The sequence below is a fragment of the Alternaria triticimaculans genome, assembly GCF_023758025.1.
Source record: "Alternaria triticimaculans strain BMP 0046 chromosome Unknown scaffold_16, whole genome shotgun sequence".
In the NCBI taxonomy this organism is placed as follows: Eukaryota; Fungi; Ascomycota; class Dothideomycetes; order Pleosporales; family Pleosporaceae; genus Alternaria; species Alternaria triticimaculans.
In genome coordinates this window covers 245,043-270,016 of record NW_026055973.1, presented here as the reverse complement: position 1 = coordinate 270,016, position 24,974 = coordinate 245,043, and the positions used below count along the sequence as shown (strand labels likewise).

Here is a 24,974-nt window from a genome sequence, read left to right as displayed (position 1 = left end):
TGCTGTCTTGCGCGTGGAGGTTCCGAAAGTCCCGTGGATGGTAATTTGCAGAATCCCTGAATGCACAGAGGGAATCGCTCGAATCCTATGTCGACTGCGCTATCCTGCAGATCTTGCGGGCCAGAGGGGAGACCCCGGCTTTTGCTGCGAGATTGGTCGGGAAGGGTCGACGGCGTTTTGCGACGAGAATGCGGCACGGCGACGACGTGGGAAAACGGTGCAGCTAGCCGTCACCACACAACACAAGCTAGAGAAGTCTGAAAGGCGAGGCCGGCGAGGAGCAGGGGAAGAGCGAGCAAGATGGGATCAAAGGGGAGCACGCGGGTATAAGACATGCACTCTACTCGCGTCAAGGCTCTCTGCCCTCACCGCCAGCACATGCACGATTATGGCTCGCTATTATTCTGGATCCTCACAGTTGGCCACAGATGTCGCAACAGGGACCAGACCCTGAAGGCCGCTATGCGAAAGCTCACACCGACGATCCCCAGTTTTTGCTCTTTCACCAGACTGACCTCGGCCACCCTATTGAACATTCTGCTCGCCACCTAGCACACCTGCTAAGCAGAAGCGTCGCTGCACCTGTCAACCCTCGCCGACGGTACACACGAGAATCGCCGGCCTCTTCGCTGTCAAAGCATGCCTGGTGTAATCCCACCTGCGACGGCGGGTGAGTTGTAACCCAGCGCATGAGAGACCAATAGGTCCGCCCGCCCGCCGATTATCCGGGCCCGAGTATTCGACATGGATGCCGCGGGACGAAGCATGCACGAGGAACGACTGGTCCAGCTGTCTGTTCCACTGCCATGCCTACTGCAGGGTTACTCCAACTTGGCCCTTGCTATGCAGGCCAAGCCTGTGCGACTTGCTAGCATTTCCGTCGTCGCGCTCTTGCCGGCGACGACTTTCTTCCAGTGCGCCACGGAAGCGCATTTGCTATGCAGGGGTGGTGAAGATGTGGTATTTACTTTTTGTTGTTTGAGGGTGTACCATGGAGGGATTGTGGGCGAGATGATATGCCGAGAATCGGACCCCTGCCGTTCCGCCTCGACTATACCTGGAGCCGATTGGGCAGTCACTAGGATCACGTGGCTCCTGCTGACACATCGAGTCCGCGTACGCCGTGGCTGCCTCATTCCATCTATCCTTCGATCCACCACACCCAACGTTTCTAAGTTTTCATCTGAACCCGTGACGAACAGCTGCCTGCAGCCCTACGGGTCCCAACCACGCCTCATCCGCACCCGTGACAGACTGCTGCCTGCGATCCCTCCGCCTATATAATCCGCCAAACTCTCAGCCTCTTCCTTCCATCCTCATCCTAGTGCAGGGGTGATTTGCTTACCAGTGAAGATTCGTCTGAGGTAGCAATTTTGCTGGTTTAAAACTACATATATTGACTGCTCTGGTAGGCCTTCTGGGCCTTCCAGGAATTTTTGGAACCCTCTTCGTTGGTCTCGGTAAGCTAGTCGCTGCTGGATTGAAGAAGGGGCCAGTGTTGTGCATTCTGCTCGGCTTATCTCAACGCATTCTTGTACAACCCGAAGGTACTCGTAATGCATCGGGGGTCTTGCAAGAGAATGGGGCGGAGATATGCCACTGCGATACCATCAGTGTGGTTTTCGGCCTCCACGCCAAATTTCGGGGGCTCGAAGTTGGCGGCGGCACTACGAAAGACGATAGGAGGCTGACAACGCCGCAATAACGGCGCGTTGTATCGTGCGACGATGATCGAGTATAAGGCGCGAACTGTCTTGTACCACTTTTCAAGGACTTCCACTTACCGGCCTCTGTCAGCTTTCTAATCTTTTTCTCCTCAATCTACGCGACAGACATGTCTAGTACCCAAGGACCTCCAGCGCCTGACCAGCTCATGGCAGATGGTCGAATCTCCTTCGCTAGCTTTGCGATGACTGAGCTAGTATCGTTTCCAACGCAACCTCTCACACATCAATCTGTCTCTCCAGTTTCGTTAAGAGCAGAGTCGCCTTCCACAATCAGCAGTCCCGATTCCATGTCGACTACACAGCCTCGAAAATGCCCCGCGTCTCCCCCAGGCAAGCCATTACCCTCAGCCACACAGCATCCACGTTCAATGGGCTGGTGGTGGGAAGTGGCCGCCTTGTTACTGAGTACTGTGTGCATGGCATTGATCCTGGCTATCCTTTTCACCATGGATGGCAGACCCATGAGAGACTGGAGACTCCCCATCCAGCCAAACTCTTTGATAGCGGTATTTTCCACCATCGCCAAGTCGGCATTGCTAGTTCCTCTTGCCGAATGCATCGGACAGCTGAAGTGGACCTACTTCCAGACACCCCAATCGAAGCCTGTCAATCGCCTTTATGACTTTGATGTGGCTACCCGCGGACCATGGGGAGCCTTCACCTTTGTCTACAAGCTACGATTGAAGAAGTCCGCTGCATTGGCGTCTTTTGGGGCAGCTCTGACGATCCTTTCGCTTGGCTTTGAGCCCTTCACACAGCAAGTGCTCAGAGTCTACTCTAAACCAGCACTGCTAGTCAACGCTACCGGAACTGTAAGCTCAAGCAACTCGTTTTCAGACGCATCAAGTATAGAGAAAGCTGATCTCATTGGTATGTCTTTGCGTGGATTAAAAGTCGTGCTTCACTAACCATATGATAGGCATAGTGCATCCTCTGACCGTCGACTTCACAGACCACGTCGCTTTGCAAGACATCAACCTGCTGAGTAACGTATACTGCCCAACGATAGAATGCAAACTTGATGAGTTCACCTCTCTGGGTCTTTGCGAGTCCTGTAGCTCGGAAGATGTTACTTTCGATGGCGATTTCTGGAACGGCGGTAACCTTGCAGATGAAGACTTCCGAGGATGTGGCAATTTTGTGAAATCCAGCTACAATGCCACATATCAACACTTTTACTTCAACTACACCGCGTATACCGCGATGACAGATTATGTTGCAGCCACCCAGCCTTATCAGTGGGGGAGAATGTGCAATATCAAGAAGTCAGGGTATCCGGAATTGGTGCTCTGGATTACCACGAGCCGCTACCTCAACGAGAGCTATCCCAGTATTACCGCTGTTGACCCGGGCGATACCGCATCCGGCGGCTATCAATTCGGTATCATCCGCTTGACACGCAGCAAGATCGATGGAACATACAGCCTCTTCTCTGCGCCAGATGGCAGTCCAACATTTGTTTTATCGACTGAGTTCCCACCACAAATTGAGTACTGCGTAGGAAACTTCGAAGGTTACCAGGTCGCAATGGAACCTTTCAAACTACCGCTACAGGCTATTTCCGTGTTCACTTGTTTCAAGTCGACATCGGATCTCACTCGTGTTGGCGAAACTGATCGACTCGGGTTGGTAAACGGAACGATATCTCACTGCCAACTCAGCTATTGTGCGAAGCGCTATCACAACATCACGGTACGGAATACCGTCGTAAACTACGGCTCGGTAGAAGAGTTCCCACTGATCCCGACTGGTGACGACCCCTATAAGGTGGCAATTGGATATGATCAAGCATTCCGTGCAGAAGACCTGAACGAGACATTTTACCTTGGCAACTATTCGCGCCTCTGGCTCGCCGCTTCCACGTCGCGTATCCTCAAATCCACGACGCTGAGTACATACTTCTTCGAGTATTTTCTACACCATACATGGTCATATTTCTTCCAAGGCCTTGCGCAAGTAGGAAGCAAAGTCATACAAGGCCCCGGCAACTTCGCAGCTATCAACAACACCAGTGACGCTTACGGGCCGGAGATCTTCGTCGATGTGAGATGGGCCTGGCTTGCGTATCCGCTGGCGCTCCTCGTGTACTCCGCACTGTTTCTCTTTTTGACGGCGCTGGGTAGCAGAAGACGTTCTTATCTCTTCAAGAACTCGATCTTGGCTGTGCTCGTTCACGGTCTGGAAGGCTGGGATGCGGTGGATTGTCCTGAGCTGCTTACCGTAGCGAAGGAGAGGAATAGTGACCTGAAACGAGCTCTGGGACCGGCGAAAGCGTCCTTAATTGAGAATGACGACGGGTTGCTGAAGCTCAAGCGTGACTGATTCTCTCGTCAAGAGAGACTAATGTGGCAGGCGCGTCTTGAGGTCTCTCTCACCTTCACTTTCCAAGGTTAACTCCACCTCGCGCTAGCTCCGCGCTTGGACCGCTGTTTGCCTAAAACTGCAGTACCACCCAGCGTCAACTTCCTTCTGCAATCTTTCTCCAGCGTCAATTAACCTGCAGCAGCATCTCGACTTGCTGCGGCCACTCGACAGGCAGCACACGATGGCGACTCGCACCGTCATCGAGATTCCGAAAACAACATCCGGCCCTGCCGATCCCCACGCGTCCAGCATCCTCACCACTCTACCGCCTGAGATCCGCAACCGCATCTACGAGTACCTGTTCAAGAGAGACCGGCCTGTTATCGTAGACGACGGCCAGGCGCATGTGGAACTTTGGGAAAGGAGTCATGGCATTCACTATACGCACGGTAGCGTCGAGCAGCAAGTAAGGGATGAAGATTTGTGTGATGTCTTCGCAGGTTGCACCGACCTTCTACTATCATGCCGGCAAGTCTACCATGAAGCCGTCGGTGTCCTCTACGGCCAGAACACTTTCTTCTTCTCTCGGTTCCTCGAACGTCAGATGCACTTTACCTGCACATGGCTGTCGGGAATTGGATCACACTATCAGCTCCTATCTCGCGTAAGCATGGACGCAGATGCACCATATCGACGATACAATCTGTTACCGCTGTTGAAGTTCATCTGGAACAACCCTCAGGCCAAATGTGAATTTGCCTTCGTTCGTTCCGGATCTTCGGAGTACATAGGACGGAACAAGAGCGCTGAACTCTACGATCCAGTCACTGCAGCGGATCCCATGAACAATATCCTCTTTCAGTTAGGCACCGCAGACGTTCTCAACCTCAGGCAATATGCCAGATACTCGGGCCTGGTCTCATCAATAATCGTCTGGTACAGTGAGTTTGACCATCATGGATTCGTCCAATACGATGCTTCTGATATATCACGTTCCTTCCCGGATCCGGAGAGATGGTTCGACATCTCAGACCATGGTTCCAAGGTTCAGTGGAAAGAATCTGAACAGTTAAACCTTCTGTCCTTGCCTGAAGAGTTCCTGTCGGCCATCAACGCGTACGCACGCGCATCCGACACAAACGTCACATTCGACCTGGATATCAACAAAGCCCGGGGTTACCACGTCGGCCTCAGCGGAGTCAATACCTCGCTACGGAACGACATCGACCTCATGAAAGCGCGAGTATACGACGAGATCATGATTCGTATGTCTACCCAGAAAGACACGACCGACTTCAACGGCTTTAAGGCCTTACAAGAGATGTTGAACATTGACAACTTTTCGAATCTGGTCGTTCCGTACCTCCGCAGAGAGGGGCAGTGTCCTATCAACATGGTTTTGATGTTCAAGCTCTCTACACCAAAGCCTGTCGCGGATCTTCGTATCAACATCACTAAACTTTTACATACATTCACACGCGCCTATGGGGACCTTAGCATCACTATTCAAGGATCCGATAGCGGGATGAGCGGCACACGGTCGATCATGTGGCATCACATTCAGAGTGCAGTATTGCTCTTGCTGTCAGATGTATTGGAGCAGTATCCATTGGAAGCCAACCGGCCTCTTCCAAACATATGGATGAACGGTCATGGTACCGTCCTACGCGCCACATACCACGCCAAGACCACGTCCGAAGACACCATCATTTCTTGTTCGTATGCCATCGACGATCCGATCGACCTCCTCACCCAAGGTATTCGCAGGATCAGTTGTCTTGATCAAGGTGGTATATCGAAGCATCTTAGGGTTGCTAGCCAACAATCTGGACCGAGTTCCGGTAGCCTGTTCGGTATGTGGTTCCACTTACGGCACTCTCTTGGGATGTGCGACGACGTGTGATCACATGATATCCAGGAGTGATCAAGGCGGCCGAGAGTGTTGCGTGAAGAGAAGCAGGTGCTCAGACCTGGGAAGTACCTGAAGACAGTCGGCGCAAGTAGCAGGAGCATACGCATATGCGTGCTAGCGCTTGGAGGCACCTGATAAAGGTGATGTACCGCGGTTCTCTAGCTGAAGCTCACAGCCAATATGTGGGATTGACGTCTCCGAAATGGGATCTGCAAGGAACGGGAGGCATTTCGGATCACCGGCAAGACACATCGTTCGTGCATGAAGTGATAAGGAGTTGCACATGGCTGAACTGAGATTGGAGCAACGGCTCTCTCAAAAAGTAAATAGTGATCTTCATTCCAATCAACTATAACAATTCTGCACTTCATCTAACAGTTCCTCGAGCACCCAAAAGGAAACGGAAGAACCGCCGGACTCTTATATCCTCCCTTCCCTACACTCCTCACCCCAAAAATGACATTATCCTTATGAATAGTCGCCGAAGTAAGATTGAACCAATTCACATTCCCCACCTCAATCACATTCGTCCAATGCGGCTCAATCGTATCACGATACAGGATCTCATACCCCTCAACGGGCAGTCCCTTCGGCGCATCCCACTTAAACTGGCTGAAGTTGTCGGACGTCGTGGTGTTGATACCGACATTCGTTGGCTCACCAGGCGCATTGGCTAGACTCCACATAGTGGATGCGACGACCTTGGCGGCGCGCGTGTTGTACTCAAAGTCTAGCCATTCAACCAGGTCGCCATATTGCTTTCCGTTTCGCACGGTAACGTTTTGGTGCTGTTGCGTGTAGTCCTCGTTGGGCTGGACGAAGCGAACGCCTGTGTAGCCTGCTTCAAGGAAGGGGCGGTGGTCGCCGCCTCTGCTGTATCTGTCTAGGCGGTAGATGAGGCGCACAGTCATCTCTGTGAAAGCATTCGATGCGACTTCGTAGATGAAGCGACCTAGGTTGCGAGCAGGACTGTCGTTGTCGCCTCCGATGCTGAGACGCGAAGTCATCTTTGTAGAGTTCTCAGTCAGAGGTGTGCCCTGGCAGAAGAGGCGGATGTTGTAGGGATCGATGGTGCCGTCTGAGGCTTTGGAGTTGCCCACCATATCGAGGTTTATCATGCCTGCTACATTTACGGATGCATTCTTGTAGGTTTGGGCTAGGTTCTCGGCGCCGAGGAGACCTTGTTCTTCGCCGGCGAAGGCTGTGAAGACGATGGTTGTCTTGGGCTTGTAGTGTGCGAAGATACGGGCGAGTTCGAGAGAGACTGCGACGCCTGAGGCGTCGTCTACGGCGCCGGGTGCGTCGCCTTGGTAGTCGATGGGGTCGCTGTTGCGCGAGTCATAATGCCCGCCTGTTACGTAGACGCGATCGGGGTCCTCGCTGCCTTTCAGTGTTGCGATGACGGTTGTGATGTTTACTGGGAAGATGATGCGCTCATTGTCTCCGGGGTATTTGATGAAGCTGTTCCAGTCTACGGTCATCCTTCCCTCGCTCTCATCTGCCGCTTCTTGAAATTTAGCCGTGAGCCATGTTCTCGCAGCGCCGATGCCTCGGTTCGGGTCAGTTTGACTTGACAGGGTGTGACGCGTGCCGAATGATGCCAGCTTCCGGATCGTAGCCTCGATGTTGTCGCGCGATATTTGCGAAATGATGTCCTGAAGGTCTTCATCCGGCATCTGTTGCTCTAACGCCTTTCCAACGACGGGCAATGGCCATTGTTGCGCACTCGGGAATGACTGGTGAGGATGATGTGCGTGGATAGGTGACGAGAAAGCCGTCTGCAGCAGTGTTGCCGCACAGACCGCGAGGATGGACGTAGACCGCATATTGATCGATCTAGAGAACTGGCCTTGACGATACAAGAGATCTTACCCAAATCTTCTATTCCTACCTTTTATACTCCACCATTCTCGCCATCCCACTCTTCGCGACAGGCTGTCGACTGCCGGTATCTCCAACATCTCGCGATACCGCAGTGACTGCCGTCATCGGAGAAATGCAACTCTTGCTATCATGGCTTTCGCGAGCGCCGATCTGTATCGTAAGTGGAAGCTCGTAATGCTACCAAGACGCCAGAAGGAGAATTAGGGAAGACTTCAACAGCTTTGCTGCATGCTCAGCTTGGCAACGGGTACCGTGTGCGGGGTTCTCCATTGAGCTTCCGACCATTTGCGACGATATGCGATAACATCGGTCATCTTCCGGAGGAAAGACCATTAGTAAAGCGACTGCGGCCTCGCGACGCTGTCCATTCTTCTGGCTGTCTGGTCGCGAGGGCAGTGCTGGTGTTAGTTACCTTCGAGGTGGCTGGGAGCCAGGGGTCTCGATCACGCAGTTTGTGTCGCGCTTTGCGAACCACATCTGCATCGATTGTGCAGTATTTTCAAAACCGCTACAAATGTCGTGATTGAAGTCTGGTGAGCACATCGGCTTGGTCAGTCGAAATCGAAGGGAGAACATCTGGACAAGATAGCAAAGATGGCGCTAACCCCAAAGCTTGGCGTGACATCATCGCATTGACTGGGAAGCCACCAAATTACAACAATGCGACTCGATGACAGTGACATTCCATGAGCACAAGTATCTGTCAGCAGAGGTTATGATTATACACTCACGATATGCAGCAGCGGCTGCTTCCCGGCGCTGCATCGAAGATTTCTCACTGATCGACGCCTCGTAGCGCCGCAACAAGCTTGACATGCCTCGGCTGCACGAATCGTATCGTCGATGGTTCTCACGTTGCGCAGCATCGGCTGTGGAAATGTTCTCTATTCGTCCTGGAACCCCATGTCTACCCCACGTGTTTCGAGATATCCGGTGGTACCTGGGGTTCATGAACGTGCTAACTCCAAAGAAGAAGGTAACAAGACTGGCAGCAACACCAAACACGGAGTGAAAAGCCAAACTAGGAGTACACAATAAAGGCCCGATGCATCACAATGCATGTCATTTAAAGCGTCGGACAGGAACTAGGCAATCACTGGTCAACGTGAACGGATCAGGTGTAGTCATTGGGTGTCGACGGCGGTAAACAAGAACTGTCCAGCTAAACGAAGCGGAGGAGGAGATTGAACTGGCAGAAATAGGCATGTAGGTAAGGTCTGATGACATGGCTTGCCAATGTACTTGCAAGACACGATGCAGTAGCGTAGGAGATAGTACTGAAGTGGTTATGGCCACACTCGCTATGCTTCGGTAGGACGATGGCTCAGGATACAAAAGGTCAAACATTCCACCTACTCTTGGTGGATCATCGCTACCAGCCTCTTCAGACTTCCTTCGTTTCATCTCGGCCGCCCTCGACAATCGCTCATCATGAAGACTTGCGCTCGCTCCCTTCTTGCCCTTGCGGCTATCCTCACCACTGCCCTCGCTGCGCCAACGCCTGCGAGCGGGGTGAGCTTCCCCATCACTGACCTCCTCGACAAAGACCTCACTGTCGAGGAGTACGCGGCACAGCTTGAGAACCAGGACGTTGAAACACGTGACCTTACCAAGCGCCAGTTCAGCGGCGACACTTACAACCAACTGACTGACGGTACCGCCTGCCGCCGCGTAACTGTCATCTACGCTCGTGGTACTACCCAAGGTAAGATCTCTCTGCTGATAGTAGGCGAATTGTATACTAATACCCTTTCTAGCCGGTAATGTAGGCGAGGCCAACTCCGAAGGCCCGACCTTCTTCAATGCTCTGGCTGCGCGAGTCGGAGGAGTTAGCAACTTGGCCATCCAAGGCGTTACCTACCCGGCTAACGTCATTGGCTTCTTGGCTGGAGGCGACGCCGCGGGTGCCACCACTATGTTCAACTTGATCAACCAAGTAAGTGTCATCATGACTATTGATGCATCGGTACGATGCTGACTGTCCACCTAGGCCATTACCCGATGCCCCTCGACCAAGATCGTCGTCTCCGGATACTCCCAGGGCGCACAACTCGTGCACACTGCTACACAGAGGCTATCAGCCTCTGCCGCCTCGCGTGTCACCGCCGTTGTAACATTCGGCGATGCTGACCGTGACGAGTCTTTCGGCTCTGTTGCTGCTAGCAAGGTTCTCATCATCTGCCATGCTGGTGACAACATCTGCGACAACGGCATCATCATCACTCCTGAGCACAGGAACTACGAGATCGATGCTCCTACTGCTGCCGCCTTCGTCGCCGCTCGCGTTTGAGGTTGAAGTTGAGGATGGCTGGAAGTACGATCATATACGATTAGTTTAATGGTTACGAAAATTTCATGCTGGGTTAATGTTGGCACTATTGTTCTCTGATCCTGACTTCCTTCTCTTTTCGGTGAATAGGAAATACTTTCGAATGTTGCCAAAGCAAAGGTGAAGCTTGACGGAACAACGTGGAATAGGAAGGGAAGTCTAGTCGCTGGGAACATAATGACGGTTTATGTGCAAAGAAATTATCTATCCTCCGTCGAAGAGCAGTAGTAGAGCGGTGAAGAGACATTCGGGCTGCAAGGACTGGATAGAGTCGAGTATCAGCAACGGTGTGCGTAATTGATGGGCACATGTAGACTTTAGAAGGCAAGGCGCCCGACATGTTGTCGTGGTCCTTGTTTCCCCCGTTTCGCCGTCCGCGGGTGTCAACCACTCTGCCGTCTTCAGGCACCCCCAACATAACGTGCTTTCCACATCTCATGTCGAAATGGCGCATCCATTGCAACCTTTCGCGGAAGCGTCCATCAAACCGACGGAAACCGCACCATACTTGGCAAGCCACAGGAAAACTCGAGTGAAGTCATAACCAAAAGGGTCCGACCCGTGGACGCTTGGAGCGCAGGCCGCCACGCGCGAGTCATTTAGTCATTTAGCGCAGATGTCGTGCTCGCCCCATAGAAAACACCAAACGTCTCGATCGCGGTGATTGCCTCAACGACCATCACTAAGGAGAGAAAAATTGGATACCAAGCTCGCCAAGCATCGCGGTGTCGTCCGAACTCTTAAGATATGTAGTCTCCACGCTTGACTGAGGTTCTTCACCTCATCCCGACATCTCTTCTCCCCATCTTTCCTCCTCCGCATCGTCATGTCGTCCGCCTCCTTGTCTGAGCCTTCGGGCTCCATCAAGGGTTCTGGACCCTTCTTCCGCTCGGTGCCTTTCCAGATCCTGGTCGCATGTGGTGTCTCGTTCACGGCTCCGGGAATGTGGGATGCGCTTGGTGGACTAGGGGCTGGAGGCGCCGCTGAACCGTACGCCGTCTCTGCCGCCAACGCCCTGGTATACGGACTCTTCGCTGTGGTCTGTGTTGCTGCCGGAGCTATCAACAACCGCATCGGATTGACGTATGGTCTTGCATTGGGTGCTATTGGGTACCCTCTGTATGGCGCGGGTCTCTACACCAACAACATTTCTGCCAACACTTGGTTCATGCTCTTCGGTAGCGCGCTTTGTGGTATCTCCGCTGGTTTCTTCTGGGCTGCCGAGGCTGCTATCATCATTGGATACCCATCACCCGGAGACCGCGCTTTCTACCTTGCCATCTGGCAGACCGCGAAGGCACTTGGACCGATTGTTGGAGGATCTATCAACCTGGGACTGAACGCGAACCGCAAAACCACCGGATCGGTTTCTTCAACGACCTACATCGTGTTTATCGTCATTATGTGCCTTGGCCTTCCGGTGGCCCTGTGCTTGTCGCCAGCGCACAAGGTCTGGCGAAAGGATGGCACGAGGATCGTCACTGAGCGCGCCGCGACCTGGGGTGCCGAGTTCAAGGCTGTCGGCAAGCTGTTCGTCAGCCGCCGTATTCTCCTTTTGTTACCAGCTTTCTTCATCAGCTACTTCTACAATGGCTTTATGAGCACCTGGTTGACGACATACTTCACCGTTCGAGCTCGCGCATTCTCTTCTTTCTTCACCAACTTTGCCGGTATCTTCTCCTCGTTCATCATCGCCTTCCTGCTCGACAACCAGAAGATCCACATCAAGAAGCGTGGTCGCATTGCATTCTGCACCATCATCACCATCCTTGTCGGCACGTGGATCTGGGCAACGATTCTCCAGAAACAGAACTACGATGCATCGGAATCCCCGGTGTTCGATTGGTTCCAAGGCGGCTTTGGAAAGAGCTATGCCCTTGTATTCTTCTGGCAATTTGGTGGTCAGGCTTTCCAGCAATTCCTTTACTGGCTAGTGGGCCAGTACGCGACCGATCTTTCCAACCTCAGCCATCTTACTGGTATTTTGCGTGGTGTAGAGGCACTCGGTCAAACTGTTGCTTGGGCGTAAGTATTGCCATTCTTAGAAAGCATTCGCAGATCACCAACTAACAAGCGCGACAGTATGCAATCGGAAGGTGGTGCCAACCACTTCGTCAGTATCGGTATCAACTTTGGCATCACGGTGCTGTGTGTGTTCCCTACCTGGATCGTGCTATCGGAACTGGAGGGCAGCCACGAGGTTCGCGTCACGGAGGATATAGTTCCGAACAAGTCTCACGATGACACAGCTTGAGATGTGCCAGGGCATCTCAGGTTATAATACAGTTCTCGAATCTTTCACAACTATCGCATTGCTGCTCCTAATTTGCCTGACACTTCCACAACCCCTTCTCGCGAATACACCAGCCATCGTTCAGATACCTTGCAAGCTCCATCGAGCCAGAGCCACCAGATGACATGAGTGGTCTTGAACCGCCATCGTTGCAGTCATGTTTCGTCCTAATGGACTAAGATACAGTACAGCCTGGTGGGATCAGTCAGTTTAGCGCAAGTTTATTCTTGAACAAGACTTACGCATTGGCTTCCCGTATATCGAACTAATGTAGCTCAAAGATAATCATCTTCTTCCGAAGGCCCTGAAAGGTTATCCTTCTCCACTTCCACCACTTCCAAGCGTCCATTCATCCACACAGCGGGATGGGGACTCATCCAATGTATTTCCCTCACGCGTTTGCCGGCATCCGAAAGTGCGGTTAGCATAGACGCTCGACACATCCATAGATTCATGGTCGCCTCAGCACGAGGCTCATCTTTTCTTCCAGGTAAAGAAACGGTAACCTTCGTACTGCCACACAAGTCTATAGTAACTCGCAACAAATGGCTGATGTTGACGCGGATGTCTTCCACCGAGACGTCAGAGGGCGTATCGAATTCTAGAAGGAGCGTCATATGCGAAGTCTGAAATCGGTCGTGGTAAGGATTGTGGTGAGTGACGCTGCGTTGAGGCGAGAATTCGATGAGATTTCCAAACTTCTTGAAATCCGCGCGGGTCTGGCTAGTGCTCATCTTGAGGATGACATGCTTGTTTATCCACATCCATCTGTAGTAATCCTTGCGAATCTTCTGGCATATTGCACCCCCAACAAGTGATGCTCCGGTCAAGGTCTTTTTATCCAAGTCCCAAACGACCCCGACGCCATTGCTACCACTGTGATTGATGCCTCGGAATGCAACCTCGTCCAGGATTTTATCTCTCGAATACCGTGGCAGGTTTGCAAGGGTAGGCGGCGTCCTTTCAAGTTCCACCCAGTTGAACGTTCTGCCCCCATGAGATATGACGAATCCTAGCTGAACTGTGTCTCCGAGGCCGACCGTATGACCACTCATGGGACCCGGCATGTGGAACAGCACATAGCCCTGTGTACAGTCTCTCAAAATCCTGACATATTGAACCTGTCTTCCATACTTCCTGATGCCAATGGCGTCTTCTCGTAGGGTGTCCAATATGTTGTTGAGTGTGCTAAGGTGAAGACCTAGATCGACCTGGCCAAAGCCAGCCGTAGGATGGAGATCAAAGTAAGGGCGGCGTTTCGGATGCACGAATTGCACCTTGAGGTCCGGTAGATGAAATAGCTCAGTCATGAGAGTCCACAGCTCCAGCGTCCATTCCCCTCCAGTCATACCACCTCCGTTATTCTGAAGCTCAGGTGCTATACGGTGCAACGCGCATGGAACCGGACATGTCGTATCCAAGTCGAGGAGAATATTCTTGACCATCACCTTGCGAGAACCAAACATCTGAAGCATGCACGCAGCACCTGTAGGCTCTATAATGTGCGCATTTATCGAAATGTGATGCATCCGTGTGGGACATCTGGACATGATCCAGGTATTGTTGGAGAAAAGAGTCGTGGCAGCTTCCTGATAGATCTGCCGGCACGTAGATAGAAGAGCAAGGCCAGATGCTAAATCCTCACCCAGCTCCTGGTCTTCGAACTCGGGGCCGCAATACCCGAAACACACCCGTATGCCGCTTGGTACATGGAAGAGAGTGTCGTATATAGCATTCCGAACCTCGGCAGGAATTGTAGTGAGTAATGAGGGCGCTGTCGAATCGCATGGTATTGAAGTGCCCTCAGCGATGGGCGGAGGTGGAGGGGTTTTGCCCAAAGCAATGAAAGCATCCTTGCTAAGCATGGCTGGTATTGTTCTGCTGAAGACTTCTTAATAGATTGTGCAGAAAGCTGTGTAGGGGTTGACCGTGGCACTTTATGAGGGGGTTGAAGAGAGTGAGAAGACGATGTGAGCAGCACGTATTTATCGAAGTTCAGCTTGTCTGGTACTTCAATAAAGCAGTTGCGTTGTCGATAATCACAGGACTCAAGAACAATCTGTTTGCAAAGAAAGATAGCATGTCCCACAATCGAAGTGACTGAGCTGCAGATGACACTATTGAACCTGAGGTCGTTCGCCACCATTGCTATCTTGAGCTCTACACTCAAACAGTGCTCACCCTCGCCGCCTTATATTCAATTTTTTAAAAGCTGCCAAAGAAGCAAGCTGTCATTCAAACCGTGCGATCGTTCCCCGTGGTCTCGTCCAATGCCTACGGCCAAGGAATCATTCACTGCAAACAAAATCTAAACACATCAGTCAGCCTCTCTCTTCACAACAAGGTCAAACAAAAGAACTTACATCTCCCCGCCCAATACGCCGCATCCTCATCCCCCACCACCACCAACCACTGCAGATACCCCAAATAACACCCTAACGTGCCATCAAACAGGCGGCCTGCGTGCGTCGTAAAATCCCCATCTTCTACATTTCCACCATACTTCTTGCGAAAATCTCGATTGATGGCAATCACATCTTCACCACCATCTCCACGCGACACATTCCGCTGTATGGTCTCCGATGGATTTATTGATTTGCCGCCTGGTGCCTCGACTTGTACGATGCGGCCGTAGCCGTTTACCCATATGTTGGGGCAGCGCTTGGTGTCTGGGCGGGTGCGCTTGTACGTTTGTTGGAAGTCGGTCAGGGCGATGAGTGCACATGTCCGGAGATGGGCTAATGATACAGATGCCTTATCATTTGTATCGCCGACCTGGAACGTGATTTTCCTATCGCGGCTATCAAGGTACGACGTCACGCGTAGAAAATCGAGTATGTTGATACGCAGATCGTCGAGCGTGGGTACGGGCGAGACGTTGAACTGAAGTAGAAACTCGAGATCACGAATGCCTTTACGTCTGTTGCTCATCCTCCAGGGCTCGCGTGGAGTAGACGCGGTACAGCAGAAGACGCGTAGTTTGTCGAAGTGGTCGAAGTCTGTTTTTACGTCTGTACTCCGCATCTTGACTGAGATGATATTGGCCAGCCAGAAGCGGTAGTAGCACTCCGATCGCAGATGTTGCGATACCGATTCCAGCACTGGAGTTGCGCCTATCGTAGTCTTCTGGTCCAGATCAATGGTGACTGTACTTCTCCAGGGGTCAAGAAACCCTTTAGCGAGACAAAGCGATTCGAAAAGCCGGATCTTGAGGTGCTGGGGTAGGTTCATCAATCCGGGGGTGTCGGCGGGTTGAAGTGACAGTGTTTTGCCGCCGTTCGTGATGGAGAACTTCCGCTCAACGTAGGTCCTCTCAACCTTGGGACGATCGTGTGACGGCTTATAGTAGTTGTAGTCGAACAGGATGTACCCTTCTAGACCGTCTCTTCGGATGAGAACATCGTGCACCTGACGTCCACAGTTCTTCAGACCGAGATCGTCGCGTCGGAGAGCTATGAGCGCGTTTGTGATGGCACTAGTGTCGAAGACTGGATGTGTCTTGTTACCTCTGTTCTCCGGATGTGTCTTGCTGAACATGGGATTAAAATCATTGTTGTTCCGGTACTTGTAGTTTTTGCCTGCTCCCTTAGGGCTGACAATCTTGATCTGACGGATCGCTTTAGGGGTTGCCCAGAGACGTTTCAGCAGATCGCCTAGTTTGACAGCCTCAGCCATATCAGTTGTATCCTTGCTGGAGTCAATTTTTAGGCGCCATTTGAGTTGGTCACCGCCATTGTCGGTGTTTTCAGCCAAGTTTACAATAACCTTTTGTACCATGGCCGCACTAGATCCGAGCATAGTCAACCAAGTCGCAAGGTCGTCTGCTTGTGTGACTCGGTACCCTGACTTGTCATACCCAGCCCTTGAGATAACCCAGGTGTTACTCGACAGGAATAAGGACGTGGCCTCGTGGTAGACTTGCCGGCACGTGATAAGCAGCTTTAGCGCATGTGCGTGTTGGGTGTGTATCGGACGAGTATCGGCGGAAGCAAACCTATGGTCTCGAACAAGCTGGTGTATTTCGATCTCGCCGTGGGCCGGAAGTAGATAGCTATAGATTTTGTTCCGGATCTCTCCAGGTAAAGAGAAGAGAGTTTTCGCACCAGCCACAGCGGGAATGGCTGGAGTTTTAGGTATTGGTTCCGTTCGCGGGAGTGTTGCCATAGCTGTTGAGTTCGGGTGGGTTGAAGGGAGTGAGAGTCGGGAGTGGAATATTTTGCTGTATGGGTTGTTATATACAACGAAGGACGAAGGTCAACGTCTGTGCGCCAGTATCGTTCGTGGATCCTGACATCGTTTCACTTTGCTTGCATGGAGTGAAGCGCTTTTTCTTTTGACTGTGACTGGGGCTGGGGTAGCACCCGACTACCTAGTATTGGTGAAAGACTATTGCCTGCCGGGTTGGCAATTGAACGTACCGCGGCACGACCAGGAGCTAATAGGGGTAAGTAATAGTAAGAGTGAAGATAATTACGCACCGGATAGCCTAATCAGGCACCATATACGATCCGTAGCCGTGATACGAGTGGAGGAGGGCACATACGAGCGTTGACAAAGAGTGAATGTTCTCTTGTCTTTCAACCTTCGCCACCATCAACAGCCCCAAGAACCTCCACAGTCACACCAAGCTGCAAGAGATAACCTCCGCCACCTCGATTTCCAACCCCTTCAGCAATCCGGATTGAGAACCAAGTCCGCTCAAGAAGATTGCTGCGTCTTGTAAAAGTGTGACAAGCTGGGATCTAGATGTATAACGTTTCAATGCAACGGTCCAGGTGTTACTCTTCAGAAACGTGGTGACGGCTTCGTGATAGACCTGTCGACATGTTGAGAGTAATGGCTTCCCTGCGAGGAATTGTGCACGTGTGCTTTGTATACCTTCGATATGGCAACCATCTTTTACGAAGGATACGTGATCCTCGTCCGTATTCTTTAGTCTTATACTCGTCGAAGATGCCAACTCTGCGGCGGGCGGCGGGTACCAACGCCTGAAATTACAGTCGTGCAGCTCATGCACTTGACTGTCTACGGCACCTTTCGTGAAGAGGATTCCATATATCTGGTTCCGGGTTTCGGCTGGTAGATCGAGGAAGGAAAGGATATCCGGGTTGGCTTTCGTAGAGTTGCCTTTTGCGATCGGCTTCGGCGTGTTGTTCGGCGCCATATTGTTTGCTCGAGTAGGAGAGTTGAGTGCTGAAAGGTGCGGTAAGTGCTTGAGATCGGAAAGCCGGTTCATATACAGAGGCAATGAACGGAGGCCTTTGGAACGTCTGTGCACCAGGCACATTCCGTAGTGGCGATGTACGCCTCAAGTCGTAGCAATTCTGCGTTGGCAAGGTACGGAACCACGACCTCCAGGTCAGTGCACTACACATGCTTAGTCAATCAGGCTGCCGCTCTCTCTTTCTCCCCTCGAGTATTTAAAGAACCAGCTCCGCCAATTCCAGTCTCGCATACTTTTCAACTCACACTCAGCAACCAGGCATCCGAGATGGCGCTCCGATTCATCGAAATCCCGCGGACGAAAGCCAGCAAAGCACACATCGGTGGCTCAATCCTCGATTTGCCGGGCGAGATACGCACCATGATATACGTCCACCTCTTTGAGCACCAAGAAAGCGTTCGATTCGAGTATTCTGAGGACCAAGAACAAGCGATGAGCAAGAGTACCCAGGATGAAGAGAACGCACCAAGTTCATGCGCACCGGTCAAGTCGGATGCGTTCACCAGTATCCGCGGCGGCATGAACTTGCTGCTCAGCTGTCGCCAGATCTACGACGAGGCCGCGAGTGTCTTGTACAGCAACAACACTTTCGTCTTTGGCAAGGCACCGACCGACTGTGTACCAGATTATAAGCGCCTTCAGTCGGCTACAAAAGATCTCAGACAGATCCAGTCGGCCGCGAACTGGTGTCTAGGGTCCCAGATGCAGTATGTCCGACAGGTCAAAATTGATGTCGCCAATGGATGTTGCAAGGGCACCTGCCTCATGCACACGTTGTGGCACCAGAGTACCAACATTACTCCACTCGTAAAGGCGATGTGGTCACCCTCAGCTGCGAAATGTCACTTCGAATTCGTTAGCTCGAACGCGTGGTCTGAAGATGGCCACAGTCAGTCACACTTTGACATCGAGGCCGCGAACACAACACTCGAATACCTTCGCGCAGATACCGTCGCCTTCGAAAGGTACTCCCGACAGGTTGTTGCTGTGATGACTGCGCCAAGAACGTTGACTCCGGAGGACAAGCCAAAGGGTTTTGCGTACATTGTGCTTGGACAAAGCGGTAGTCATCAGGACACGCGACAATACCTCCTGCTGCACCCTGGGAAGAAGACAGGCAAGCTTCGCGCCACAATGCGATCGCCAGCGCCACACCTGATGGGTTTGCCTTATAGTGTACGGGAGCGGATTGGTTCATACGTCCTGGATCACCAGGAGGCTGCGAACTTGATGTTGTTAATGGATCGCATGAGGGGTTTCTATCTGGGGATCTTTCCTATCAAGAGTTCCTTCGACATCAATATGTTATGGTGGTAGCGTGTGGTTGTTAAGATGGCATTTGCTGGACGATTACCTACACTCAGTAAATTTCATTGTTCCATTGTGGACATCCATGGTGGAGAGTCGGAAGGATCGATGGACATGGTAAAGGCAGCGGTATTAAGCGATGGGATATCGTCTTCTTTGCACCAACGTGGTGTAAAAGAATAATGGAATGCGAGATCTCTCATTGCCAGTGTCTTTGCTTGACGATAAGTGACGCGCTTGCGCAATGTTGTTAAAGTAGACGATATCGGCGTGTGGTGTGGTGTGGTTGAGGAGTGAAGGAACGCGTCCAACGCGTCGGCAGGCACACCCCGCCATGATCGGGCGGCGAGTCCGAGCGATGTCATCATGCGGACATCTGGAGCTAACCCCCACCCCAACTCTACTCCAACACTCCAACCAGACCTCCAACATCACATTGTATATACTTCAGCTTCAAGTTTCCCCGGATTATTTGCCTTGTAGTCTCACCAATTCCTCACACAAGCATCAACCATGGCGTCCCTCCTCAAAAAGTCCTTAAAGCTCGCGCTCATCCAACTCGCCTCAGGCGCCGATAAGACCGCAAACCTCACTTCAGCGCGCCAAAAAGTGCTCGATGCCTCAAAAGCCGGCGCAAAACTGGTAGTCCTTCCCGAATGCTTCAATTCGCCCTACGGAACAAAGTACTTCGACAAGTACGCCGAGACGCTCCTCCCTTCCCCACCTTCGGAATCGCAATCGCAGACGTTCCACGCATTGAGCAAACTGGCGAAAGAGGCGGGCGTATACCTTGTTGGAGGAAGCATACCAGAGAGAGATGATAAGGATACGAAGAAGCTGTACAACACAAGTTTGACCTTTGCGCCGAGTGGAGAGCTACTTGCCACTCATCGCAAGGTGCATTTGTTCGACATCGATATCCCAGGCAAGATCAAGTTCAAAGAGAGCGAGGTGCTGTCGCCAGGCAACAAGATCACATTAGTCGACCTCCCCGAATACGGAAAGATTGCGATAGCCATCTGCTACGACATACGGTTCCCCGAGCTTGCCATGATCGCGGCGAGGAAGGGCGCGTTCCTGCTATTATACCCTGGCGCATTCAATCTCACGACCGGCGCGTTACATTGGGAGTTGTTGGCGAGGGCTAGGGCGACGGACAACCAGGTCTACGTTGGACTGTGTAGTCCAGCAAGAGACATGGAGGCTGAATACAACGCGTGGGGACACAGCATGGTCGTTGACCCCAATGCGGTAGTGCTAGAGCAGCTAGACGAGAAGGAAGGTGTACTCATCCGCGAACTGGAAGCGGGCAAGATCGAAGAGACCAGGAAGGGAGTGCCACTCTATGGACAGAGGCGATTTGACGTATACCCTGACGTCAGCGAAGGTGGTCGGTTCAAAGAGTAGATAGAGCAATGATATCAAATACGATTGCAAAAGAGAGTAAGCTGTGTGAAATCATGTCATGGTGTATTATGCGCAGAGTTGTGGCATCTTTCAAACCCAGATTGACTTGTTGCGTGGTGGAGGGCGGGCAAAGCCAAACGGCGCCTGAAACACGCGCAAAGATGGGGAGGTGGCACCAAAGCGAGGCCTTATCACGGGCGGCTTGGGGGGCACTGCCCAGCGGATGGGCGCCCTCGCTCTAATAGGCGGCCTACGCCACCCAAGTTGCACAACACGCTGCAACAGAGATATGCATTGCGCAACAGAGATAAAATGCGCGCTGATAGTAGACTATGGCTTCTGAAAGGTAGTAGACGCTCAAAAAAGACTGCGCATAACTTTCGCGTGCAGTTTGTCTGGATGCATCTTGAAAACGCGCCTTTTGTACAGGCTGCAGGCGCGAAAAGTAAGCCTAGATTTGAATTTTGGGGGCATTAATTTACTGGTGCCCCCCAAATGGGCTGGTGACTGCCCAAAAATCAGGGCACGTTCGCTTGTGTTTGGGCTGTCACTTAAGGGAGCCATGCCCCCGACCCCCCGAAATTTCAGCGCTCCTCCGCCCTTCCCGCGCCCTCCCTCTTCAACCTCCCGCCCGTCGACGCGTCTTCACCCTCTGCCCATACCACGCCGCCCAACATGGTCCCCAAGAAGAAGACACCCGCCACCGGCGAATTGCTGATCTCTGTTGCAGAATTCAATCGGACCAGAGACCACGTACGTACCCAATTCCCTTTTTGCACTCTCCAATCGCAATTGCGACACGCGCGCATAGCTCTGTCGTCGCGTCGGAACACCACGCGGTCAGCGCGCATTATCGCGCCACCATCACGTCGCCATATGGATACGTCTGTGTAACATGGATCGCGTAATCTACGCGACCCGATACATGGTGGTTTTACAAAGCAAAAACTTACAATCACGCGCAGGTTCTGGGCTCTCTCCACAGCCTCCAGAATGGTCTCGTCAACGTACAGCACCAGATCACCGTCCTCATGGACCACTACAACAAGCACTGCGCATCAGTCCTCGGCATCGAAAAAGACGACGTCTCAACCGAGAACGATGCTATCACAAGTACCATCAAGACCGCCGCGAATGTTGTAGAGAGTGGCCAAAAGCTTATGGACAGCGTAGCCGGAGACGTTGGCGCGCCTGCTGAGAAGGCAATTGACGGCGTCAAGAGCAAGAAGCGCAAACGCGAGAAGAAGGAGAAAGACCCCAATGCGCCCAAGAAGCCCCTCACTGCTGCTTTCCTCTACCACCAACACGCGCGTCCCATCGTCAAGGCGGATCTGGAGGCAGCGCTCGCTCCCGGTGGCACACTCGCTCCAGCCGCCGTCCAGACCGAGGTCAACAGGCGCTGGGCTGAGCTTTCCGACGCGGAGAAGGAGGTAAGCACACAATCGCATAACCCGACAATCGACATCTCACTAACCCAATCACAGGAATGGAAAGCATCCTACCGCAACTCCATGGAAGAGTGGAAAGTGCAAATGGCCGAATACGTCAAGCAGAAGGGCATCAAGGACGCCGAAATCGAAGAAGACGACGCGTCCGAGGAAGGCGAACCAGAAATCGAAGCCGAAGTCGAAGCCGGCGCCGCAGACAGCGACGCCTCCTCCGAAGACGAAGACGAAGCGCCCGCCAAAGCCCCCTCTCCCCCCGCAAAGACACCACGCAAGCGCCAGAAGACGACGCCCGCTGTAAACGGCAACTCAATCCCCGTCTCCATCGCGCCCGCCACAGCCTCCACACCCGTCCCCCTGCCTACCTCGCGCTCCGCACCCCAAGCCACTACCTCGACCGCCCCCGCCGTCGCCGAAACCCCCGCAAAGAAAGACAAGAAGAAGAAGGAGAAATCCGCGCCCCAACCCATCGCTCCCGCCCCAGCTTCCTCTCACGACGAACCCACTCCCCCTGAGGAGACTGGCGCCGCGAAGAAGAAGGCTAAATCCGGGCGTAGCACGCGCAACACGGAGATGGAAGGCGATAAAGAGAACGCGGCGGCGGCGCAGGAGAAGGAGAAGGCGGATAAGGCTGGTAAGGAGAAGAAGCGCGATCGGAGTAAGAGGAAGAGCGAGGTTGCTTCGTCTTAGAAGAGCGGCCGACTTCCCGGTTTCTGATTCTGTGGTTGAGTCCATGGGCTTTACGGTCGCAATGGTCCTCTGTACCTGTACATCTATTTCTCCCTGTCGTCGCTGTCGCTGTCGCTGGGTCCCTTTTCACGGCGAATGGTGCGAATGGATATTCTGCTTTTTTCTTCGCGAAGAGTGTCGAGGTGGTGGGCTTAGTAAGCCTCCCATCCAGTGTATCTCAAATGTTAGTGGGACTGGGTAAACTGTACAACTAGTCTCCTGTCTACTTCATGCCTTCTGCGGGAGGTAGAAATGGAGTTTAGACATGTGTATCGTGGAGATGCGCGAATATTACTGGTCATTTTACTTGGGTGTTCGATTGCTTTCATCTTCAATATGTGTGCGGAGATGGTGAGGTAGATGTGTTGGGTGAAAATGGGAGGAGGACGAGGGCTTTGATGTGTTGTATGGGTATTCACCAGAGGGCTATGCTGCTGTTAAAGCTGAAGTTCATATGTACCGAACACCAGTATACAAGGTCCAGGCCACAGCATATCTACCCAATCCCGCTGTACACTACCCAAAGCTGCTATACAGGCCAACGCCTCCAAAGTAGAGACCAAACCCTAGCCCTCCACAGCATCAGCAAACACCTCATCCTCACTACTCTCCCCCAAATCCACATCCATATCCCCCATCCTCTCATCCACACCATCAAGCCCCATCCCCAACCTCACCTTGCCTCCCACATCCCCAACCATCTTCTCCTCTCCCGCCTCTGCTCCCTCACTCTCACCCAATCCAACCCTGCCCAAACCCGCCCCAACAACACCTTCAACACCTTCCTCGCCTAGCACCCCCCTCATAACACTAATCCCATACCTCAACCTCTCCTCCTTCACCTGCACAAGATACTCCAGCGTCAACCTTGCACACTCCTCCTTCGCCTTCTTCCTCCCGTAAATATTCCTCACTTCACCGATAGGACCCTCATGCTGTCCCGCGCCTTTGAAGTAACAGCACACGCTGTGGAATGTAGGATCGGAGGGGTGGGGCGTGTAGTTCCATTCTGGAGTCGGAAGCGCGAGCGTGACGGCGAGGGTCGCGACGCGGGAGGCGTAGGAGGGGGTGCCTGGAGGCGCGGGGGTGGGGGTTGTTGCTTGGATGGGGGGTGTGGAGGGGGAGCTGGAGTTGTCTAGTAGTGGGGATATTGAGACGGTGTCTGGGTCGATGGGGGAGGCTTTCTTTCTCTTACGGATGCCGCCGACGGCTGTGTCGTCTGTGGGCCAGGTACCCAGGCTCTTGAAGTGCTCGACGGCGTGGCGGGCGGCGTCTTGTCGAGCGGCCTTTTTGGAGGAGAAGAGGTTTGAGATGGAGCCGAAGGGTTGGTCTTCGCCGTCGATGGTGATGATGCAGGAGAAGCGTTGGCCGGATTGGTAGTCGGTGTATGTGGGTTGGGGGGAGTCGGTTGCGCGCTGGAATTCAAGCAACTTGCCAACATAATTCTCACCAGGTCCCTTCTCCTTCTCCTCCTTCCCTTTCTCCCCAATCTTCCCCTCCCCCTCACCACCCCCCTTCTTCTTCTTCCCCTTCCCACCCTTCTTGACCCTCCCCTCCTTCTCCAACTCCTCCAACACACCCAACGCCTTCTGACTCATAGCCTCCTTGGCCTCTTGCTTGCTATTAAACTTCCTCTCTTCCTCGAACTTCAATCCCTGCAGCTCCTCCGCATCATCCAGACCAGGGAAGGAAACGGAAACAGTCCAGCCCGTTTCACTGCCCCCTCCGTAGGTGAAGAGTGGTTGCGGGATGCCGAGGGCTTGGTATTTTTCGTGGAGGAGAATGGTGTGCCGGGAGGAGCGGGCGCCGACTGCTACAGGAACGAGTGGAGTCGATTTCTGGTTGGGGGTTTTGGGCTTCTTCGAAGGAGGAGGCGCGGGTTGTTTGGTTTCCTTGACGAGTTTCTGGGCTTCATGTGCGTGCTTGTTCTGGATCATGAAATCATCCATGCTAATAACGCCGTCGAGTGGTGTACTCGCATCCATAGCTTCTGCATGCGCACCTCCGAAGGAATTGGGTAGAGGAGTGTGTGTATCGACTTCCATCTTTCTCTTCTCAGCCTTGTTGTTGGTGAAGGCTGTTTGCTCGTATTTCGTATCCTCGCTGCTCCTCGCCGAGATCTGTTCTTCCTCACTACCAGCAACCAGACTTGAAGACGGAAGTAATGGAGCAGAAGAAGAAGAAAGCGTAGGAACAATTAAGTATCTCTTCAAATCCTCCCCCGCCGTATCCATAGCAAAGAACGGCAAACGAGTAGCGTGCCGAGCGCTTGCTGTTGTCGTCTGCTTGAAAGTGGAGCCTTCTCGCTGTTTGCCCCGCTCAATGCGGGCAAGCAGGCGTGACCGCGCGCCAGCGCGTTTGTCGAACTTGACGCGCCTTGGGCGTCTTGCAGGACATTGGGCTGTAATGACG

The 24,974-nt window shown here is 52.8% G+C and overlaps 10 protein-coding genes across 10 annotated transcripts; 7 read left to right on the top strand and 3 right to left on the bottom strand.

Annotated features, from left to right (window-relative positions):
* Window positions 1-2,173: 2,173 nt before the first annotated feature.
* Window positions 2,174-4,049, top strand: J4E78_008670 (uncharacterized protein; the record flags this gene model as incomplete). Its single annotated transcript, XM_049369270.1, has 2 exons — window positions 2,174-2,597; window positions 2,647-4,049. 2 exons carry the CDS (start codon window positions 2,174-2,176, stop codon window positions 4,047-4,049), a joined length of 1,827 nt encoding a protein of 608 aa, XP_049218971.1.
* Window positions 4,050-4,272: 223 nt separating this feature from the next.
* On the top strand, window positions 4,273-5,934 carry J4E78_008669 (uncharacterized protein; the record flags this gene model as incomplete). Its single annotated transcript, XM_049369269.1, has 1 exon — window positions 4,273-5,934. One exon carries the CDS (start codon window positions 4,273-4,275, stop codon window positions 5,932-5,934), a length of 1,662 nt encoding a protein of 553 aa, XP_049218970.1.
* A 380-nt stretch (window positions 5,935-6,314) lies between these two features.
* Window positions 6,315-7,769, bottom strand: J4E78_008668 (uncharacterized protein; the record flags this gene model as incomplete). The annotated part of the gene is made up of 1 exon (XM_049369268.1): window positions 6,315-7,769. The coding sequence occupies one exon, from the start codon at window positions 7,767-7,769 to the stop codon at window positions 6,315-6,317; it is 1,455 nt and encodes a 484-aa protein (XP_049218969.1).
* Window positions 7,770-9,258: 1,489 nt separating this feature from the next.
* On the top strand, window positions 9,259-10,117 carry J4E78_008667 (uncharacterized protein; the record flags this gene model as incomplete). The annotated part of the gene is made up of 3 exons (XM_049369267.1): window positions 9,259-9,532; window positions 9,585-9,763; window positions 9,818-10,117. The coding sequence occupies 3 exons, from the start codon at window positions 9,259-9,261 to the stop codon at window positions 10,115-10,117; spliced, it is 753 nt and encodes a 250-aa protein (XP_049218968.1).
* Window positions 10,118-10,982: 865 nt separating this feature from the next.
* J4E78_008666 (uncharacterized protein) lies at window positions 10,983-12,410 on the top strand (the record flags this gene model as incomplete). Its single annotated transcript, XM_049369266.1, has 2 exons — window positions 10,983-12,181; window positions 12,239-12,410. The coding sequence occupies 2 exons, from the start codon at window positions 10,983-10,985 to the stop codon at window positions 12,408-12,410; spliced, it is 1,371 nt and encodes a 456-aa protein (XP_049218967.1).
* A 2,331-nt stretch (window positions 12,411-14,741) lies between these two features.
* J4E78_008665 (uncharacterized protein) lies at window positions 14,742-16,247 on the bottom strand (the record flags this gene model as incomplete). Its single annotated transcript, XM_049369265.1, has 2 exons — window positions 14,742-14,757; window positions 14,953-16,247. 2 exons carry the CDS (start codon window positions 16,245-16,247, stop codon window positions 14,742-14,744), a joined length of 1,311 nt encoding a protein of 436 aa, XP_049218966.1.
* Window positions 16,248-17,940: 1,693 nt separating this feature from the next.
* Window positions 17,941-18,990, top strand: J4E78_008664 (uncharacterized protein; the record flags this gene model as incomplete). The annotated part of the gene is made up of 1 exon (XM_049369264.1): window positions 17,941-18,990. One exon carries the CDS (start codon window positions 17,941-17,943, stop codon window positions 18,988-18,990), a length of 1,050 nt encoding a protein of 349 aa, XP_049218965.1.
* A 504-nt stretch (window positions 18,991-19,494) lies between these two features.
* On the top strand, window positions 19,495-20,388 carry J4E78_008663 (uncharacterized protein; the record flags this gene model as incomplete). The annotated part of the gene is made up of 1 exon (XM_049369263.1): window positions 19,495-20,388. The coding sequence occupies one exon, from the start codon at window positions 19,495-19,497 to the stop codon at window positions 20,386-20,388; it is 894 nt and encodes a 297-aa protein (XP_049218964.1).
* Window positions 20,389-21,063: 675 nt separating this feature from the next.
* On the top strand, window positions 21,064-22,523 carry J4E78_008662 (uncharacterized protein; the record flags this gene model as incomplete). The annotated part of the gene is made up of 3 exons (XM_049369262.1): window positions 21,064-21,141; window positions 21,354-21,818; window positions 21,873-22,523. The coding sequence occupies 3 exons, from the start codon at window positions 21,064-21,066 to the stop codon at window positions 22,521-22,523; spliced, it is 1,194 nt and encodes a 397-aa protein (XP_049218963.1).
* A 605-nt stretch (window positions 22,524-23,128) lies between these two features.
* On the bottom strand, window positions 23,129-24,796 carry J4E78_008661 (uncharacterized protein; the record flags this gene model as incomplete). Its single annotated transcript, XM_049369261.1, has 1 exon — window positions 23,129-24,796. The coding sequence occupies one exon, from the start codon at window positions 24,794-24,796 to the stop codon at window positions 23,129-23,131; it is 1,668 nt and encodes a 555-aa protein (XP_049218962.1).
* Window positions 24,797-24,974: the final 178 nt, after the last annotated feature.